This window comes from Elephantulus edwardii, unplaced genomic scaffold (genome assembly GCF_000299155.1).
Source record: "Elephantulus edwardii isolate Elephantulus edwardi_28Jun2011 unplaced genomic scaffold, EleEdw1.0 scaffold00037, whole genome shotgun sequence".
Taxonomy (NCBI): Eukaryota; Metazoa; Chordata; class Mammalia; order Macroscelidea; family Macroscelididae; genus Elephantulus; species Elephantulus edwardii.
In genome coordinates, this window is record NW_006399787.1 from 12,408,914 (window position 1) to 12,420,037 (window position 11,124).

Genomic DNA, 11,124 nt, shown 5'->3' on the forward strand with positions numbered 1-11,124 from the left:
GATCGCTGGGCGGAGCCAGGGCTTTGTGCAGACCTGCCCTGAACCTGCCCAGCCCCCGTCCTCGTTGGCTCAGGGTGACTGACAGTGACTTGGGCCCCAGGTCAGCCAGGGCTGCCTGAACCCCACCCTCCTCTTTGCCTCTCCTCTCCCCTCCCCTCCTCCCTGACAACCAGATCTTAGTGTGAGGAAGAAGTGGGTCACAACAGCCCCCCCCCCCCAGGGAGGAAAACAATGAGCTCTCGGAAGCAGAAAAAAAAAGCCTTTCAAAATACACACAAGCAGTTGTGTTAAGTTATAAAATACAGGTCTTGTGTCTCTGTTCTGTGTTGTTGTGTGGCATAGCCGACCCTCAAGTAGGTTTTTCACTGTGTTCTGCAGCAGGATAGAGGAAGTTGGTTTTGGTGTTGTGTGTTTTTATTTTATTTTATTTTTTAATCAAGTTAATAAACTGAACCAGAAAAACTCTGCATGCTCTAGTCATCCTCATTAGGAGAAGGTTTGTGGGCCTGTGTCCTCACAGCCTGCACCCCAGTGTCCTGGCTTTGCTGTCCCTGTGCTCTTTGGCAGTGGGAGGAAGGGACTGCTGGGCGCTTGCTCACTGGCCCATCGGCCAGGGCTGCAGAACAGGTTCTGTGCTAGTTTGGGGAAGGCTCTGACAGCCACAGCCCCACCCAGGAGTCCCTCCCAGGGGCTACTGTGCCTGCACATGCCCTCCTGGGGCCTCACCTATAGGCCTCAGGGCTGGACTCTGTCAGGACCCATGACGCTCCCAGCACTCCCTTGGGTGAACAGCAGGATGGCTGCCACGTCTAGAATGGCTCCTGTTGGCTTCACTTTCTGTGTCTGACATGCACGCAGAATGTCAGAGGAGGTGTGACTGCACAAAGACCCTTCTGGGTCCAGTGAGGAGGTTACTGCACAGACAGATGACAGAGGGGGACCTGGCGTGGCTACCTGGTGGGCTGGGGCCTGGGTTAAGAGGAGCAGGGATCCCATGGCTCTGCTGCCCCTTCTCCCAGATTGGCTGATAGATCTCGGGCTGGATGTAAATTCCATCTGTCCCATATGCAGTTGCCTTGGTGCACAGATGACACATCCTAAGGTGGTGGTCCTGGTGCCCACTCAGGAGGGTGAGGTGGTGGGAGAAGAGAAGGGTCACAGAACACCTTGGGAGAAGCTGTTGTCATGGAAACAGTCCCCAAGGGTCGTGGTTCCTACCTCACCAGTGCTGTTCCTTGATGCAAGGCTCATCCCTGGGACTTGAGGTGGTGGAGTCAGAGGGCCTTGCAGGCCCTGCCCTGAGCCTGGGCTGGGAGACATGGCTGACGCTGTCACTGCTCTTCCCTCTGCAGGCTGTGGGACCCCGTGGAGGAGCAGCATAAGCTGGGACGTGCAGATGAGCTCCAGAGCATCACTGTGAAGACGAAGAAGGAAGAGTCAGCTGTTCTTCTCCGCGTGCCTCACCTCACCACCAGCCCCTTCTGCAGTCCGGCTCTGCCCTCGTCCATTCCTGGGCTAGACCTCGGCTTCCTGCAGGACCTTTCCCCAGGGGATGGGCAACTGGTGAAGCAGGATTTACTGCTGCCCCGGCCCCACTGGCCACACCATGAACCTCCAGGCCCAGCCCAAGGCTCAGAACAAGCGGAAGCGTTGCCTCTTCTTCGGGGACCAGGAGTCAACTCCCAAGGAACAGCCCCCACCGCTGCAGGCCCCACAGCAGGCCCCAGCCCCTACACAGTCCACCCGAGTGAAGGAGGAACCGTACTTTGGGCACGAAGGTTCATCGGGGGGCATCCCCACCTCTCAGCCTGTGGATCTGCCCCCGCCCAACAGCCTGACCCTGCTGAACTCCGTGGTGTATGGGTCTGAGCGGACCACAGCTGCCATGCTGTCCCAGCAGGTGGGCTCAGTCAAGTGGCCCAGCGCAGTGATGGCTCCGGGGCGAGGGCCAGAGCGGGGAGGTGGAGGTGTCAGTGACAGCGGCTGGCAGCAGCAGCCAGGCCAGCCTCCGCCTCATTCCACCTGGAACCGCCACAGCCTGCCGCTCTACAGTGGACCGAAGGGGAGCCCTCATCCTGCCATGGGGGTCTCTACCTACTATAACCACCCTGAGGCGCTGAAGCGGGAGAAAGGGGGTGGCCCACAGCTGGACCGCTATAGGAACACAGTGCAGCCCATGATGTCGCAGAAGGTGCAAATGGAGGTTGGGCGGCCACAGGCCCCCCTCAACTCTTTCCATTCAGCCAAGAAGCCCCCAAACCAGACATTACCCTTGCAGCCCTTCCAGCTGGCCTTCGGCCACCAGGTGAACCGGCAGGTCTTCAGGCAGGGCCCTCCACCCCCCAACCCCGTCGCAGCCTACCCTCCCCAGCAGCAGCAGGCAGCCCTGCCCCAGATGCAGCTCTTTGAAAACTTCTATCCCATGCAGCAGCCGCCGGCCCAGCAACCCCAGGACTTTGGCCTGCAGCCAGCCGGGCCGCTGACACAGTCCCACCTGGCTCACCACAGCATAGCCTCCTACCCTTTCCCTCCCAACCCCGATATGAACCCAGAACTGCGAAAGGCCCTCTTGCAGGACTCAGCCCCACCATCTGTGCTACCTCAGGCCCAGATCCCCTTCCCCCGCCGCTCCCGCCGCCTCTCTAAGGAGGGGGTCCTGCCACCCACTGCCCTGGATGGGGCTGGCACCCAGCCTGGGCAGGAGCCCGCCAGCAACCTGTTCCTTCATCACTGGCCCCCACAGCAGCCGCCCCCTGGCCCCCTGGTGCAGCCTCATCCTGAAGCGCTGGGGTTCCCCATAGAGCCAAGGGAGTCACAGCTGCTGCCTGATGGGGAGAGACTGGCCCCCAACGGCCGGGAGCGGGAGGCTCCCATCCTGGGCACCGAGGACGGCATGCGGGTAATGGGCTCGGGGGACTGTGGGCAGCTGCTCCGAGGCGGGGTGATCCAGAGCACACGACGAAGACGCCGGGCATCCCAGGAGGCCAACCTGCTGACCCTGGCCCAGAAGGCGGTGGAGCTGGCCTCGATGCAGAGTACAAAGGTGAGAGTAACAAGGAGGTGGAGGCGGGGCTTGGCTGGGAGTAGGGTGAATGTCAGGCAGTAAGAGAAGAATCAGCTGGAGCCACAGGGCAGTGTTTTCAATTCAGTGATGGGAATGGGCCTCTTCATTCCAGGGACTGCTGAGCTCCCTGCATGCAAAGGACCCCTGAGTTAGAGCACCTGATCACACATGTGAGGCTAAAAGGCAGTGTGTTGGTGATTACACAGGTGACTGCATAAAACTATAAAATGTTATGTGCCGTCATGTTGAGTATGACTCATAGCGACCCTGTGAACAACAGATGTCCAGTGCCGTCCTCATCATCCCGACACACTTGAGCCCATTGTATCATTCCATCTGGTCTTCCTCTTTCGCCGACCCTCTACCTTTCCAATACTGTGTCCTTTTCCAAAGAATAGCCCCTTCTGACAACGTGGGCAAAGAATGTGAGACAACGCTTCACCATCCTTGCCTCCAAGGAACACTCAGGCTGTACCCTCTGCAAGTGTCTTTTGGCAGTCCGTGGGATTTTCAGAACTCTTCTCCAAATTACAACTCAGAAACACTGATTTTTTTTTCTTCTGTCACTGGTGGCTTAGTGGTAGGAAGCTGTGCTGCCACCCCAAAAGCACACAGTTGGGGTCCACGGAAGAAAGATGAACAATCTCCTCCTGTGATTTACAGCCTCTGAAAACTCACTAGAGGGTCAGCTATGAGTCTGTTCCTACTCAGCAGTCCATAGCAACCACAAAAACAAACATAGGTGCATTTTATTGTATGCAAACAAAACTACTATGATAACATGGGCTGTTGTTTTTTTTTAAAAAAAAAAAAAAAAAGAAAATTTTTTTAAAATGCTTGATAATGAGTAATCGTCATCAAATCCTCTGAGAGAAAAGCCGTCATTTAGCCCCCTTTTGTAGTTAAAGAAACTTAGGAAGCCAAGTGGGATTTCCTGAGACCACATGCTTAGGATAGAAGTCTAGTGGAGCAGAATCCAAAGCCTTTCACTACAAGTTGATGTCTGTAGGACGAGCCTGATGGGTATCGGAGACTGCAGAATTTGTGCTGTCCTTAGAGCAGCCAGGCTTTGCTTGTAGCCTATTGTTCATGCAGGCAGTAGACACAACCCTTCTCCTTGCCACACTTCCCTTTTTTCTTTTCTGAGGCTGAAATGTGTTTTGTATATTTAGATACTATTTTGTACGTCACTAAGGATCCTCAACAAAATGGATTGACGTTAACTGCAGCAATAGGTTTGAGTGTGTCAGAGATTGTGAGGATGGCACAGGATAGGACAGAGTTCAGAGCTGAGTCGTACTCAACTCGAGGGCACGTAACAATAATAACAGCCACCTTACGGAGACCAGTCAAAGTGTTTCTGAAAGCCCTTGGGATATGATATAGCCATCGGGAGACCCTTTCTCCAGACCAGACTGGGGAGACTTGACAGAGGGGAGTTTATTCAGGGCATTTGGGAAGGGGGAACCATCATGGTTTGTGAGTCCCTGGGTTAAATGAGGCTGGAGTCATCGGGGAGCAGCTCAGGACTCAACCTTCTGGACTTCACTTCCATTCCCTCACTCTTTTCCAGGATGCCAATGGCTCAGAGGAGAAGAGGAAAAGTGTATTGACCTCAACTACCAAGTGTGGGGTGGAATTTTCTGACCCTTCCTTGGCCGCCAAGCGAGCACGGGAGGACAGTGGGATGGTCCCCCTCATCATCCCAGTGTCTGTGCCTGTGAGGACTGTGGACCCCGCCGAGGCGGCCCAGGCTGGAGGTGCTGAGGAGGATGGGCAGGGCCCGGAGCAGAACCCCACTGAACACAAGCCGTCGGTCATCGTCACCCGCAGGCGGTCCACCCGGATACCCGGGACTGATGGCCAACCTCAGGTAGGAGAGGCTGACTTACATCCAGTACGCGGATGCCGCTGGGCCTTCACATTCCAGTGGAAATGTGGCAATGTAGGTTTCAAGGAACAGTTTCAGATCCAACTGAAAGACAAATGCAAGATAATGAGACAATCTTGTGTGGAATTGAAATTTTCCAGGAAAATCTCAGATGTGTGGATCTCTTTGATTTCAGGCCAACAGATTTTGATTGGTCCTCCAACATAGGTCAGCCTCTGTGTGGTAGACACCACAATATAGTGATGTCCTGCCAACATCCTTCTTTCTTTTGAGAGAAGCCAAAAACAAAACTCTTTGCCATTGCGTGTATACTGATTCAGAGCAAACCTTCGTATTTCCAAGGCCATAAACCTTTTTTTATGGCAGGAAAACACTTTATGGATTCGAATTGCTGACCTTTTGGTTATATGGTTGAAGTCTCCCCCCAGAACTAAGATTTTGTCTATTTCTGCTCTGAGTTCCACAGTGTTTGTTGCATATATCTTAAGGGATTGGTGTGGAGTAGTCAGTAGGCAGTTGCACTGCTTACCCAAAGGTCATATCTCCCTGGTGGTTTGAATCCACAGAAGAAAGATGGGCAGTGTCTTTCCATGTAATTTGTGTGTTGTTGTTGTATACCGTAGAGACAGAACTGAGCCATCGCTGACCCTCTGGTGGGTTTTCAAGGGCAGTTAATCGCATGTGAGGATATTGTGCATCCTTCTCTCATAGAGCATCTGGTAGCCTTGAACTGGGTGCCTTCAGGATTGCAGTGCAGCTTCTTGTCATGAGGCCACCAGAGCAGGCCATTACCATGTAAATCACCATGTGATTTATAGCCTGTCAAAACCCACTGGAGGGTCAGCTATCACTTGGTTTTGACTTGACAACAGTGACTTTTGAGTTTTTTTAATCAAACACAAACTTACGAGTAGATTAGAGACTTTATTATTATGAAATGCTTTTTTCTATCTGGTAATTTTTTTAAACCTTTTAGAATCTACTTCATCTGATATTAATAGCACAACAGCAATGAGCTTGATCATGGTAGAGGTTGTGAGGATGGCATGGGGTAGGGCAAGGTTTTTATCTGTTCCTCATAGGGTCGCAGTGAGTCATAGTTAATTCCACGGCACCTAACACCTGTACCACCAGCTTCCTTTTAGCTAATGTTTGCAATATAGGTTTCCTTCATCCTTTTACTTTTAACCTGTCTATCCTTATGTTTAAGGTATATCTTTCAAATGCTGTAAGGATGGGCCTTGTTATTCTCCAGTCTAAGTTTACTATTATCCATTGAATGAATGACATTGAATGCTCAAGTATTATTTCACATTGAATATAATTGAGGATAATATCCGTTGCCCCCACTTCCAACCTTTTGTAACCTTACAGGACAGAACAGTACAGACCCCTAGAGTTTCCATGCTGTAAGTCTTTACAGAACCTTACCATTGTATCTTTCTCCTGCAGAGTAGCTGGTAGATACAAACCATCAACCTTTTGTTTCATAACCAGGTGCTTAACCACTGTGTCACCAGGGCTCATTAATTACAGATTGATCTAGGTATAAAACTGCAGTCTTCTGTTTGCTTTCTATTCATCCCATTCTGCCTTTTGTGTGTTCTTTTTACCCTCTTTTTGTGTTTCCTGTGTGTTGATTTGCTCTGTTACTCGGGTTCCTCTTTTTAATAGCTTTCATTTTATACCCATTTATAGTAGTATTATTAATTTCCCTTCCAGCATTTAATTCCCTCCTTTATGCAGGTGAACTAGTGTAAAGAAAGTGATTTGAGTGACTATATTCTCAACACTCCATAGACTGGCATATAGCTGGTACCCTTCTAGATGAATGAAGAAGGAAACCTATAATGTATGATGAATGCCTTATGACAATAGGGCTTAATTGGCTGGGAGTAGAGGGAAAGCTGCTAGAGGCCAAAACATGCATCCTTGGCATGTTGAAATGGAGTCATTTTACCTTGTCTTAGATAATGCAAGTTTCTAAAAAATCCTGCCCCCTCCCACGACTTAAAGATAATGCATTTTTCTTTCTCTTTATTTTAATAGCCACAGGAAATTATAATATTGTTGTCTTTGACTATCTGGAAAATTATTTCATTTTCCTTCAGTTTTGAAGGATAAATTTCCTGGGTAAAGAATTCTAGATTGGCAGTTACTTTGATACTTGAATGATTCCACTGGTTCCATTAGGCTGTTCTTGCTTTTACACTAGTAAAGAAATCACTCTAAGTCATATCACGGTGCTTTTGTATGTTGTTGTAAAGTGCTGTTGAGTAGTGACTGATTCATAACTGATCCTCCACTGGTTTTTCATGGGGTGTAAATTGCACAGGAGGAGATTGCCCATCTTTCTCCCATGAAGCAGCTGGTAGATTTGAACTGCTTACCTTAGGGTTGGTTGACAGCGCGGCTCCTTACCCACTAGGACTCCAAAGCTCCCTATTCTTTTGCATATAAAGTGTCAGTTCTTCTTGCCACTTTTAAGATTTTTTCCACCTTTAACTTTGGTTTCTAGCAGTTTTACTATGTTGTACTTAAATCTGGTTTTCTTTTTATTATTCTGTTTGGAACCTGTAGTACTTCTTGAATACTTTTTCTGCCACAGTTTCTCTGTTTATGTCTTCTGAGACTTCAGTTACGCATTTGATAGAATTTTTCATATCTCCACAATAGAATGTCTGTCATGTGAGTTTCTGTATTTTCCATCCTGTTTTTCCTTTTCCTTCAGTCTGCTCATTCTTTATCTTATTTGTTGTTAAATCTATTAATTGAGGGGTTTTAAATTATATTTTCCAATTACAGAATTTCCGTGTTGTTAATTTTTCATTCCCAGTTCTTTGATGACATGTTCAACCTTTCATTTCATTGAAAAATTTAAGCTTAGCCTTCTTAAGGTTTATGTCTGATAATTCCATTGTGAGCCTCTTTTACTTGTTATGTCTCTTGGTTTTAAATCACACCTTGCTGCCTATGTAGCTGGGTTGTTTAAATCAAATACCAGACACATATGAATAAATTGGAGAAGTAATTAAAAACCCTGGGTGATGTTTTCCATCTCCAGAGAGAATTTCTATTTACTTCTTCTGACAGGCAGCAAAGAGTGCTAGAAGTCTGAATCACTTAATCTGATTGAGATAATTAGAATCTGGCTTCCATCTAAGATACAATCTTATTTCTGACTCACCTGAATCTGAGTGATATAACCCTTTGGAGATCCAGTCCGAAGCCTAGCCAGCCTTCCTTGGCAAGCCCTTAACTTCCTTTATTTTATTCTACTAACTCCTTGACTTTGTTAAATCTCTCTGCTCAGTTTTTCAGCCTCTAAGGTATTGACATCTGCCTTTAGCAAAAACAGTTATAAATGCCGGGTTCACCACTTTGGATTTCCTTCTCTCCCTGGATCTTGACCCTTTAATGCTGTGCCAACTTATTTGCTCTCCAATACTTTCAGAAATGTGCGTTTTATATTTAGTCTGGCTTTTCTAAGTTATTCTCAGCTGGAAATTTGGCCTCTAGGCCTCTGCTCCCTAACTGGAAGAGTGCTCCAAGGTTTATTTTGAGCAGCTCTGTCTTTGTTTCTAGGGTCTTGTTCTCTTTCTGGAGACAGGAGACCAGTGGCTTAAACAGCTTGTCCTAAGAGTCAGCAGGAAGGAACCTTAGCAATGACATAGCCAAACGCCCATATTTCATAGGTGACAGAACAGGTTCAAGGAACCAAGTTCAAGGAATTCCAGCTCACACTGCAATTTGGAGCTAGGCCTCTTGGGGAGATTTTTGTTTTAATGGAGTTTTTTGTTGTTTTTGTTTGTTTTTATTATAAACCTTTTCAATCAAATCATGCACAAAAGTAGATGGAATGGTAGATGAGCCTTCCAGTGTTTACCTGTCATCAGTTATCAGATGACAGCCAGGATTGTTCCATCTTTACCACCACATCTGCCTGTGGTTGTATTGTTTTGAAGGAAATCTCATTTTGCTCATAAACATTTCACTTTGTACCTTGTACTTGTTTTTTCTTCACAGTGAAAGAATTAACAATAATTTCCTAATATTATAAACAAAAACAAACTATGTCAGGTTTGGAAGCAGGAGTGGCATCCACTTCCTAAACAATATGCCTCCGGAAATTCTATGAACTTTGATAAGTGTAGATAGTTGTAGAGGTGCTTCAGGCCTTTTGTTCATAGGGTTGCTATGAGTCGTGCTCAAGTCAAAGGCACTCAACAACAACAACATTATAAACTATTCATAATAGTTTATCTCTGTTGCCCTTATAAAAATACAAATCTGTAATAAGAATCAAGGTGGAGGCATCTGACCTCCATTAATCCCACAAGGGAGAAGAGTCTTCATCAAGAGCCTCCGCAGCATAAACCTAATTTCCTTTGCAAGAAGGTGTACTGCTATCCCAGACGTGCACGGTTCAAATCCACCAGATGCTCTGCTGGAGAAGGAGGAACAATCTCCTCCTGTACCAGTCAGATCTGATTTGACGGTACACACACAAAATAATAAAATAAAATAAGTTAAAAAAAATAATAAAAATAAAAATTTAAAAAAAAACACCAATAAACAAACAAACCTAATTTCCTTGAGAACAGACACGTCCCACACTCCTCACTCCTACTTCTGCCAATCCTGACGCCAGCGGCCTCTCCCAAGGCACACGCGGCTCTGCTGCTAGGTCTCATAATCTTTTGCACTGATCACTTGGAACTCACAGAACGGTACTTACATGTAAGGACTTTATTAGGGAAGTTAACAGGTTGAAAACAGGATACAGTTCTTCAGTTAATAAAAGTGTGCTCACAGGCCACTTGACCTTGAGTTTCATGACTATAGGTCAGCATTACAAAGCTTTCTTAACCTTTCCGTTTATGGCACCTCCCCTCAAGTCCTCCAGTAAACTTGGACAAGGCCTCCAGGCTCTTGCTCTGTGGCTCAGCATTCTCTCATCAGCTCTGGCTCATGTATGTCTCAGGTTCTCTGCTGTGAATGCTCTGTAAGCCAAGTCCAACCCAGAGCTCTATGAGTTTATCTTGGATTTCCTGTTTAGCAAGTTTAGGGATGATGCTTTGACCCCTTCACTGCATTTTTCATTTGTAGCATCACAGTGTCCCCCTAAGGGCTGGAGAATGAGCAATTTAATTTCTTTCTGGTCTGTGGAAGAAAGGCTGAAGAGAGCACAGATCCGTCTGAAAGGGCTGGTGGGAATCAGAGCTCAGGGTGTGTGGCGGGAGCCTGCTGCCCCCAGACCCACTCAGTCAGCGTGGCCAGCCTCACCTGGAGGCAGACTGTGCACTCAGAGAGATGACCTGGATGCCACTCACTTTGCAGGAGTCTGTCCGTTGCCCTTTTAAGAGCAGTGAAAACTTCTATGCCTTTATGCCCTTGATTTCTGTTCTGTATGGAAGTCCATGAAACACACCAGTGGGAGATGTGCAAGTTGGGGGCCTAACCTTTGAGAGCATAGATAGACTAGCCTGTGCTAGTGGGATTGATGCTATGAGAATTAAAGTCCTACGAGGACTTCGTTTTGTTACCTTGTCTGTGTCTAGTTCAGATCTTCGCATATAGGGGGGCTTTTATCTAATGTAGAGCACGGAATTTAAGTACTGACAATAGCCAGTATTAACTTCACTGTGTAGAAAGATGTGAGCCACGTCAATGTCCGTTTAAAGACTAGGGTATGCCTGATCCAGGTCATGGTCTGTTCCGTTACGTGCTAGGCGTCTGATAGTTGGACAGTCAGTAAAAGTGACAGAAGAGGAACTGATGCCTTTGAGTTGTGGTGTAGGAAGAATACTGACTATCCCACGGAAAGAACAAGTATGTGTCTTGGAGAAAGTGCAGCCCGCGTGGTCCTTAGAAGCAAAGATGTTGAAACTTCGTTCCACTTACTTCGGGCATGTTGTTAGCAGGGGCCAGTCCTTGGCAAAAGACATCATGATGTTTGATTAGGTGGAAGGTCAGCAAAAGAGAGGAGGACCCTCAACAGGATGGATCGACAGTGTCTGCAACAATGCTTTCAAGTGTATCAGAGATGAGGATGGCACAGGACACAGGGTTGCTGTGGTTTGTGGTCAAGGAACAATGACAACACAGAAAAGACATAAATCAGCATCCATCAAGTAAAAGCAATATAAACACATAAGCCTTAAAAAAA

The 11,124-nt window shown here is 47.4% G+C and overlaps 1 protein-coding gene across 1 annotated transcript in view; it reads left to right on the plus strand.

The window, feature by feature from the left end:
* The first annotated feature begins 1,603 nt into the window (after positions 1–1,603).
* The window catches only part of ELMSAN1 (ELM2 and Myb/SANT-like domain containing 1), a 25,248-nt gene continuing 15,727 nt past the window's right edge, over positions 1,604–11,124 (plus strand). Inside the window, exons 1-2 of the mRNA XM_006884693.1 lie at positions 1,604–3,043; positions 4,638–4,937. Of these exons, the coding sequence (XP_006884755.1) occupies positions 1,607–3,043; positions 4,638–4,937 (1,737 nt within the window). The 5' untranslated portion in view covers positions 1,604–1,606. The remainder of the gene's footprint in view (positions 3,044–4,637; positions 4,938–11,124) is intronic.